This window comes from Dendrobates tinctorius, unplaced genomic scaffold (genome assembly GCF_039654945.1).
Source record: "Dendrobates tinctorius isolate UK_male_01 unplaced genomic scaffold, ASM3965494v1 ptg000009l, whole genome shotgun sequence".
In the NCBI taxonomy this organism is placed as follows: domain Eukaryota; kingdom Metazoa; phylum Chordata; class Amphibia; order Anura; family Dendrobatidae; genus Dendrobates; species Dendrobates tinctorius.
The window spans coordinates 4,431,968-4,442,418 of record NW_027361677.1 but is presented as its reverse complement, the minus strand read 5'-3'; the positions used below and the strand labels follow the sequence as shown (position 1 = coordinate 4,442,418).

General features: G+C 50.8%; 1 protein-coding gene across 2 annotated transcripts in view; it reads left to right on the top strand.

The window, feature by feature from the left end:
* Positions 1-3,950: 3,950 nt before the first annotated feature.
* Positions 3,951-10,451, top strand: part of GNAO1 (G protein subunit alpha o1) — a 232,523-nt gene continuing 226,022 nt past the window's right edge. The window contains exons 1-2 of one of the 2 annotated variants that reach the window (XM_073582102.1): positions 3,951-4,369; positions 5,623-5,665. In XM_073582102.1, coding sequence (XP_073438203.1) covers positions 4,252-4,369; positions 5,623-5,665 — 161 coding nt within the window. In that variant the 5' untranslated portion in view covers positions 3,951-4,251. The remainder of the gene's footprint in view (positions 4,370-5,622; positions 5,666-10,451) is intronic. The other variant, XM_073582096.1, reaches the window with a different exon arrangement.

The following is a 10,451-nucleotide window of genomic DNA, read 5'->3' as shown; positions in this document are numbered from 1 at the left end:
CGCTGCGGATTTTTCCGCGCGGTTTTCCTGCGGTACAAAATCCGCAGCATGTTACTTCTTTTGTGCGGTTTTCTATCTCCCCTGTTACCAAATCCGCAGGGGGAAGACCGCAATGGAAAACCGCACAAAAAACGCATGAAAACCGCGTGAAAAATGGAAGAAATCCGCAGGAAAAATGCAGGTCATTTGACCTGCGGTTTTCTTCCATTCTGCACGGAAAAATCCGCAGGGCTCAAAACTCCGTCTGCACTCAGCCTCAAGCTATGTTCACACTAGGCGTTTTTTCAGCATTTTTTAATGCACATTTTTAGCTGTGTTTTGCAGTGTTTGAATATGACTTTATTTTGCATCACAATTTATCAACATACGCAAGAGACAAATCTAGAATGCCAAAACTGCAGCACAAACCGCACAAAAATGCAACTTACATGCTTTTTTTCTGCAGCTTCTTTCCTGCCAAGAGATCAGATTTTGCTGCAGAAAAAAAAAAACACTGAAAAAATGCCTAGTGTGACCTTACCTTAATGTTACACAGTATAAACTTAGACTAGATAGTATCAAATGTGTAACGCTCAAGCTTATGCTGTTAGATGATTGTGGTGCATCTTTAGACTGTCTAGTGTTACTTTCTTTATATCACCGATTAGCTTATATCGTGCCAGAAATTTGCAGCATTTTTTTTTCATGCACATTGTTGCTTATTAAGGTGTGGTGGAAAAGTCACATTTTGATATATTTTTTCAGATTTTTTTTTAAATTTTTTTCACTTTTTATTGTATTTTATAGTATGCTTAGGAGACTTGATCCTTCCCTCGTCTGATCGCCTGTAGTACTGTATATACCGCAATACCACAGCAGTGCTTTATATAGCGAAAATCACACAGGCTGGAGCAGTATCATGTGGGGGTCTTGATTGCGTTACAAGGGGTTAGAATATTGTTTTCCCCCCCTGTCGTGCGCTGCAAATGCCGCTGTCACATTCCCTTTAAAACCACAATAGCAATATTACATGCGCTTTTCTGGCTGCCCATAGAAGTCTACGGGGAAAAATGCACTAAAAAAAACTTTTTTTTTTTACACAATGGCCATCACATCCTCTTTGCTTGTACTGTAAAATGTAATGGATTTTACACACACACACCCAGAGAAAAATGTGGATTTTCTCTGCACAATAGATTGACACGTTGCAGATTAAAAAATCTATTTCAAGGGTCAAGATTTTATTTCAAAATCTCATTCAGATTGATACCATTGCAGCGATCAAATGCGCCAGTCATGAGAAATTTAGTATAGAATTCATATGCAAATCAAGTTTAAGGTTCATTGAGGGTGTGTCAATGCAACTGGACTTCTTATTTATAGAAACCCCCAGTGCACCTTTACCCTAATTTGCATATGGCTTTTACTCTAGCGTTCTGATCACTGATATATCGGATCTCTACAAGAAAGGTATCATTTTTAACTCCTGTCTTAGTATGGTCCAGAAATAAAGCATCCTCACCTACCGACCTCTGGCTGGGCTCGTTTCTTCCTCCTGTGGTTGGGACTGATGTGACCACTACCACCAATCAGTGGTCTGTAACAATTGTGCACTGGTCCCACTACAATCAATGATTGACTACGGTGGTCACGTGCTAGTGGTTTACTGCTAAGAGCGGGAGACCACGTGGCTGCTATGTGGGGGCCATGAGTAGGATGTGGATGGCATGACACTGTGAAGGGCTGTGGGTTCTCATATAGTGTGTGGGGGCATCATACTATGGGTGGGAGACTGTAGGGGCATCCTACTGTGTGTGGGTGCTATGATACTATGTGGTGGGATATAGGGGCTCATACTATGACGGGGTCTGCGCGTGCATGCTATGTGAGGAACATCATACTGTTTGTGGGAGCTTCAAGGGGCATCTTCATGCACCTTTTCTGGGGGCAGATTTTTGTAGCCAGGGTGGGGCCAAAAACAATGGTCCCTCTCAAGGCTATTAATATCTGCCCTCACTCACTAGCTTTCCCTCTCGGGTTGCAAATTTACCACGGTAGCTCATCCAATTTTTTTCAATGAATTAACTCCTTTATTTAACACCTATATGTCCCAAATTTTACACACATACCCTCGTCTAATTATTAGTCAAAGACACAGTAAACCATTTATTTTTTATATATGTAAACCATGTGTCATTTCATGTCGGGTTGGGGAAGGATTTAGCGGCTATTCTGCTATGTAGAACTCTATGAAATATAAATATGTGTGTATTTATATAAATATATATGTATTCTATCTATATTTCGTTTCTTTATTAAGCCTGTCAGTGTGATTTTACTGTAGCACGCACTGAATTGCTGGCTTTTGTTAAAGGGCACCAGTGCGTATTTCTCGCAAGTCACCCCTGTGGTCCGTGTGTGTAATCCGTATTTTTCTCGCCCCCCATAGCCTTGCGTTGGCGTCAGAGGCGTAGCTAGGGATTCAGCTCAGAGTGGGCCCCTAACCAGTAACCCTGATTTGGCCTCTTTCACACTTCCGTTTTTGACCATCAGTCAAAATCTGCCAGGTTTTGAAAAAAATGGATCCGCCATTTTTTTTTTTGAGGATCCGTGTTTTTCCCCATTGAGATGCATTACTGGCGGATCTTGATGGATGGTCATCCGTTGGATCCGTTTTTGTGAGGATCCACCACATTTTTTGCGTTCGGTGGCATGCCTGGACGGACCCTGCAACTTTTTTTGGTTGTTGGATCCGCATTTTCCATTGCGCATGCCTGGAGAAAGGAAGTCAGGGAGAAAATTAACCCTGAAATCCTTTCTGGCGGACGAATAAAAAGTCTCTCTCTCGCCAGCGGTTCCTTTAAAATTCTTCATTTTGCGGATCCGTCAAAAACCGGATCCTGTTGCATCTGTTCACATCAGTTAGCAACGGATCCACTTTTCCGCCTTTCGAAGTGTGAGGCTGTGTTCACACACAGCGTTTCTTTAGCGGTTTTTACTATAAAACCGCTAAAAATAAGCTGCACAGTCATTTCTATGCATTTTGCACTTTTTGTGCACATTGATGCGTTTTTTACTGCGAAAAAATGCATCGCGGTAAAAAACGCAGCATGCTCATTAAGGCTAAGTGCACACGTTGCAGAAAATTTCTGCACAAAAACTTGAATCCCTTCCCAGAAACCGCACCTATTTTTCCCGCGGCGTTTTTTGCGCGGTTTTGATGGGTTTTTTACCGCAGCGGTTTCTAAACGCATGGGAGAAGCCAAAACCGCGGAAAAATCCGCAAAATTAATGAGCATGCTGCGTTTTTTACCGCAATGCGTTTTTTTCGCGGTAAAAAATGCATCAATGTGCACAAAAAGTGCGAAATGCATAGAAATGACTGTGCAGCTTATTTTTAGCGGTTTTATAGTGAAAACCGCGGTAAAAACCGCTAAAAAAACGCTGTGTGTGAACACAGCCTAATTTTGCGGATTTTTCTGCGGTTTTGGCTTCTCCCATGCGTTTAGAAACCGCTGCGGTAAAAAACCCATCAAAACCGCTGCGGAAAAATAGGTGCGGTTTCTGGGAAGGGATTCAGGGTTTTGTGCAGAAATTTTCTGCAACGTGTGTACTTAGCCTGAAAGAGGCCTGCAGCAGCTGTGGGTGGAGGAACACGCTGACCATCGCGGCACGCTGTGAGAAATAGACGGCTGCTGGGAGGTCCCCATAGTCATTGGTCCGCGTGCGTGGCCTCAGCGCCTCTCCCTGGGCCGCACTCTGACAGGCCATTTCCCCGAAGGTCACGGTGTACACTGACGGCTGCATGCACCGCTGTGTGGCCTCAGCAGCCGGCAGTGTCACCGGTACAGGCGGCACCGACTCCGCCTCCTTTCATCCCTTGACAGTTCTCGTCACGTGACGCGACGGGCTGGGACAGTGGGCGTGGCCTCTCCGGGAACCTGCGCGCGCTCCCGCCGCCCTCCTCCTGTGTCTGGCCTCTCCGGCGGACACGCGCCCACTGACGTCAGAGCGGCAGCGGAGAGACACAGAGAGCCGGGAAGATAGCGGGAGGGATACACCGAGAGTGAGCGCGCGACAGACGGACCGAGCGACGGCGCTGACACCGAGCGGGACCGACTCACTCCAAGCGCTCCACAGGAAACGAGCAGCTCGCCGCCTCACTCTCCTCCTCTCCCCCATCCCTTATCAACCGCCGGGCACAGAGAAAAACCGACACAGGATCCGGGACCCTCCGCCCGCTCCCGCCGGACCCGGGACCCCCGAGCAGTCATGGGCTGCACCCTGAGCGCGGAGGAGAGAGCGGCGCTGGAGAGGAGCAAACAGATCGAGAAGAACCTGAAGGAGGACGGGATCACCGCGGCCAAGGATGTCAAGCTGCTGCTGCTGGGTGAGGGGCCGGCGGCGGCATCGGGCATCCTCCGCTGTGTGTGCACAGCCCCACTGCAAGGGATCATCCGTGCTGCGTCCCTGATCTGTGTGCACTGCATCCACTACCCCCCTGCATCCACTACCCCCCCGCATCCACTACCCCCCCGCATCCACTACCTCCCCGCATCCACTACCCCCCCGCATCCACTACCTCCCCGCATCCACTACCTCCCCGCATCCACTACCTCCCCGCATCCACTACCTCCCCGCATCCACTACCCCCCCGCATCCACTACCTCCCCGCATCCACTACCTCCCCGCATCCACTACCCCCCCGCATCCACTACCCCCCCGCATCCACTACCTCCCCGCATCCACTACCCCCCCGCATCCACTACCTCCCTGATCTGTGCCTCCCTGCATCCACTACCTCCCTGCATCCAATACCCCCCTGCATCCAATACCTCCATGATCTGTGCCCCCCTGCATCCACTACCTCCCTACATCCAATACCCCCCTGAGCTGTGCCTCCCTGCATCCAATACCCCCCTGCATCCACTACCTCCCTGAGCTGTGCCCCCCCTGCATCCACTACCTCCCTGATCTGTGCCCCCCTGCATCCACTACCTCCCTGATCTGTGCCCCCCTGCATCCACTGCCTCCCTGCATCCACTACCTCCCTGCATCCACTACCTCCCTGCATCCAATACCTCCATGATCTGTGCCCCCCTGCATCCACTACCTCCCTACATCCAATACCCCCCCTGAGCTGTGCCTCCCTGCATCCACTACCTCCCTGCATCCAATACCTCCATGATCTGTGCCCCCCTGCATCCACTACCTCCCTGCATCCAATACCTCCCTGATCTGTGCCCCCCTGCATCTAATACCCCCCTGCATCCAATACCCCCCTGAGCTGTGCCCCCCTGCATCCAATACCCCCTGAGCTGTGCCCCTCTGCATAGAGCACTCCAAATATCATAATACCATGCACCCATCTCCTTCTACATTGTCTCCTACAGTGCCCCTATATATCTATCCCTCTACAGTGCATCCTTGCCTGTATTTTTGCACTTTGTATCTCCCTCTACATTGTATCCCTGCCCCTATGTGTGCTCTATGTCTCTAACATCCCCCTCTTGCTGAGTGCACAGATACATGTCTATATTCTGCAGCTCCCTTCCTTATCCCTGGCTCTTCTTTTTTCCTGCCTGCCTTTAATTCATTGCTTGCTTCCATCTATTCATGCTTTTTTTCTCTCTGACCCTACAGGGGCCGGGGAATCAGGGAAGAGCACCATTGTGAAGCAGATGAAGTAAGTGGCCTCCTCCTCCCTCCCCCTCCTTGTAGTGCTGTGTGAGCCGCCATGTTTGTGCCTGGCCCTGTGCACTGATTGCAGGGAGCTGTTCCCAGCTTGTGGTGCTGAATCTCGGTGCTGCGGATGGTGGGGCCTCTGCTCCCTGCTGCATCCTCTCGTGCATGTTCCCGGCCCCGATGCACAGTGTGACCTGTGTGTGTAGGCTTTGATTGTCTATGGCTGGGACAAGGTGGCTGTCATAATTACATCTTCCCAGGATCTCGGCTCAGCCTCCAGTGCCATCATGGATTCTCTGAGTGTCCAGCAGGGGGAGGCAGTGCTGGGTGTGTGATCGCTGGGTGGATGCATGGAAGGGAATGTGGGGTTAGATTATGGGGTGGAGATCATCCTATAAATGTATATGGAGACGTAGAGGATTAATCGGTTATTTACCGGTGTGATTCCAGAGCTGATGATGGGTCTGAGGTGAATTTGGCCCCATTATCTGTGTGTCAAATTCTGTCATTTCTGTGTTCTAGTTCCATACTGACCTGCTGTGTGCAGCGCTGTTATCAGTGCAAACGACTGACTGCTGCTCGTGTCCGACAAGTCATGTAAAATTGGGCTGTATGATGTGGGATCATTTATAGCTGGGATCCATGAGGTTGGCGTGTATCTGGTCTATGGTGGGATTGTGTCTAGCTTAGATCTATGGATGATGTTTTTAACCATATAGTTTGTAGCTATGGCGGTGGGGTTGTATTTGGTGGAGATTTATGATGTAGGTTTGTATTGAATTGAGATCAGTGGTGGTGGATTTGTATTTAGCTGGGATCTATGATGTGGGATTGTATTTAGTTTGGAGATATGATTTGTGCTTGCAGTTGGGATCTGATTGTGTTGGGATCTATGGTGGTGGGATTGGATCTAGTTGGGATATATGATGTGTGTTGGAGCTACGTGGGATCTATGGTGTGAGATTGTACTCAGTTGGGATCTATGGAAGTGGGAGACATAAGGACCAACAATCAGCAGTGCCATAAGAACCGTGTATATGACTTGGGGTGGATATTACAGCCCTGTAGATTGGTTGCAGTGGCCTCCTGCTCTCGGGGGTACCTGTATGGTGGCCCCCTGCTCTCGGGGGGTACCTGTATAGTGGCCCCCTGCTCTCGGGGGGTACCTGTATGGTGGCCCCCTGCTCTCGGGGGGTACCTGTATGGTGGCCCCCTGCTCTCGGGGGTACCTGTATGGTGGCCCCCTGCTCTCGGGGGTACCTGTATGGTGGCCCCCTGCTCTCGGGGGGTACCTGTATGGTGGCCCCCTGCTCTCGGGGGTACCTGTATAGTGGCCCCCTGCTCTCGGGGGGTACCTGTATAGTGGCCCCCTGCTCTCGGGGGGTACCTGTATGGTGGCCCCCTGCTCTCGGGGGTACCTGTATGGTGGCCCCCTGCTCTCGGGGGGTACCTGTATGGTGGCCCCCTGCTCTCGGGGGGTACCTGTATGGTGGCCCCCTGCTCTCAGGGGTACCTGTATAGTGGCCCCCTGCTCTCGGGGGCACCTGTATAGTGGCCCCCTGCTCTCGGGGGGTACCTGTATGGTGGCCCTCTGCTCTCGGGGGGTACCTGTATGGTGGCCCCCTGCTCTCGGGGGGTACCTGTATGGTGGCCCTCTGCTCTCGGGGGGTACCTGTATGGTGGCCCTCTGCTCTCGGGGGGTACCTGTATGGTGGCCCTCTGCTCTCGGGGGGTACCTGTATGGTGGCCCCCTGCTCTCGGGGGGTACCTGTATGGTGGCCCCCTGCTCTCGGGGGGTACCTGTATAGTGGCCCCCTGCTCTCGGGGGGTACCTGTATGGTGGCCCCCTGCTCTCGGGGGGTACCTGTATGGTGGCCCTCTGCTCTCGGGGGGTACCTGTATGGTGGCCCTCTGCTCTCGGGGGGTACCTGTATGGTGGCCCTCTGCTCTCGGGGGGTACCTGTATGGTGGCCCTCTGCTCTCGGGGGTACCTGTATGGTGGCCCCCTGCTCTCGGGGGGTACCTGTATGGTGGCCCCCTGCTCTAGGGGGGTACCTGTATGGTGGCCCTCTGCTCTCGGGGTACGGGTATGGCGCCCCCCATTCTTGGGGCGTGGGCATGGTGCCCCTACTGTTCTCAGGGTATAGTTATGGTGCCCCCCCTGTTCTCGGGGTACAGGTATGGCACCCATCCCCCCCTGTTCTCATGGTACAGGTATAGTCCCCCTGTTTTCAGTGTACGTGTATGGTTCCCCCTACTATTTTCGGGATATGGGTATATGGCACCCCCCCCCTCTGTTTTTGGGGTACGCATATATAGCGCAACCCCCCCCGTTCTCGGGTACGGGGATGGCGCCCCCTGCTGCTGTCTGAATCCCAGTAATGTGATGGCCTCAGTAAAGATGGCCGCCTGCTCCCGTCGCTCCATCCCTGCTCCCGTGCTGCTGTGGCCGCCATAGGCTAATCCTTGCGCTGCTGCAGAGCTGATGGCGTGTGGCGGGGAGCTCCGGCTCTGTCAGCCTGGAGGAGTGATTGATCAGCAATCTGCTAGATGTGCCTGAACTCATGGCCGGTAACAAGTCGCCTGTGAGGAGCTCGGGTGCCGGCCTCTGCCCGCGGCCCCGCTCTCCGGCATGCCGCCCTCTTCCCCGCGGGTCAGGAGGTGGACAGCGCCCAGCCGGGACTACTCGGGAGCGTTGTGGGCGGAGTCTGAGCGTTCGGCTGCTGTCGTGCATTTCCGGGCAGGCTTCGGGTGCTGCCGTTCGGCTACTTCCGGATGGGATCGGAAAACCCTGCGCTGTAGGCCTGTGTGCTCACTTTCCTTAGGTTGCTGGTATTTGTAGTACGCCAGTGTTTGTTTTTTTATATAAATTGTCAGACTCTTTACTCCTGATCCTGGCCTCAGAGAGCTGTTTTATTTGCTATATTCATTTTCTGTTTATTCATTTGATTATTTATTGGCTTCTGCAGCGGCTTAAAAAGCTGAAAAAAAAATAATTGTGTTATTTTAAATACCAGGATGTACCTGGCTATATCAGGATCATTTTTTTGCATTAATCTAGAAATGCATGTAATCATTGGATAAGCGCCGTATAAAGTGACATTGGGGGCCCACAATAGCCTGGCGTGTATGAGAATGAGCAGATGTGATGGATTCCCACCCTGAGACCCTTCATGGATAATTAGTGACATCAGAAAAAGCCACTGGAGCTTTTTTAGCCTTTAACTTCCTGAGTGCACATGCACATTAGCAGCACTGGACAGATTGTTATATATTAAAGTGTCTAATGAGCGTGTGCAGTGGGCAGGGAGGGTCCGCAGGGTCCGGTGTCACATCGCCTATTGTGATTGGTGGATCCTGTGTTATCAGCTGTGTATAGATGTGTTACCTGCCTCTGCTGATAACGAGGCTGCTGAAAAAAGATAAAGGTTAAAAAAAAAAAAAAAAAGCTGGTGCTGGATTTTTTGACTTGCGCCTGCCATCATAGACACATTGATCTGTCGCTCAACACAGGGAGGGGACCCGCTGAGAATGGAAATAACCTCACAAGAGTTTTGTTAAGTGCTTGGGGCGCGGCAAAGCACTTAATGCCTCATTTGCATACTGCGAAAATCGTGTGTTTTCTCCGACTTTCGGCAACAGATTGCGGATATAAAATTCCCAATGCTTTTATGTTTCAGTGACCGTCACGCCCAAATAAATGTTTTATGGCGGTTGATCTTTGCCCACAGATTCCCTTTAGAGGTTGTGGTTTTAAGTATACAGTTCTTATGCAGGCCTGGGTGTCTCCATGGTTACCAGCAACAAACCGTCCCTGTGTAGCCTGATTTAAAGGGGTTATTGGGATTATATTTTCTTTTATTATGGACCTAAGAAATATCAGGCAGGTAGCCGCTAACTACCCTTCTGTCGTGCCCTGCACTGATCTCTGCCGGGCACCGAGTAGTCACAGGACGCTTCTGACGGCTATTCTGCGGCTCCTCCACCCCTCTGGTTTGCTGACGGGGCCTGACTGCTGATGTCATGCTAACTGCTGGCTCCCCGCTGCCTAACTGCGGGGAGCCACCTGCCAATCGGCATGATATCAGCAGTCACGCCCCGTCAACAGAGCAGGCCGGAAGAGGAAGAGCTGCTCTGTTGATGCAGAGATATAAAGGTGTCCATGGATTCAACATATGTTAATCTTAAAGATTCCCTTTAAGATTTGTTTTCTCCTCCTTCATACATCCGTAATGACAACTAGTTGAGATTCATGACATGGTTGTGAGCTGAGACCCCTCCTCTTGGCTGGGGGTGTGAGCCGCAGCGGGCCAGGAAAATTCAGGAGGTGCTGCTTCTCCGGGGTATCTCATTACTGACGCTCCTCTGCTCCCACAGGCTGGGGTTTACATGTCATTATTCATCCATTTTTTAAGCCTCCAAATAGGAGACGTGAAAAGCAATTTTCTCCCTGTGCCGTTGACTTGCAGATGCTTTCTAATACACTGAGGTTTGCTATTTGAGCTCGTTAATATTCCTAAAGGGATTGATTGAAAGCATGGCCTGCCTGTTTACTGCGTCCTGTAATAGAAAGGGCATACATACGTTTGTAGGATGTAATGATGCTTAATGGCTGGTCGAGTCGGCAGAAGAGCGATGTGAGGGGGATGGTTTGTCAGCACTTTTTAGGTTTTCATTGCATTCCCTTGTAAAGCAGAAGTCCAGTCGTCATCAGTTTGTCATCCAGCCTTTACTTTGCCTGCAGATATTTCAAGGGGTTATTCCCATCTTCACAAATGGATATTGTC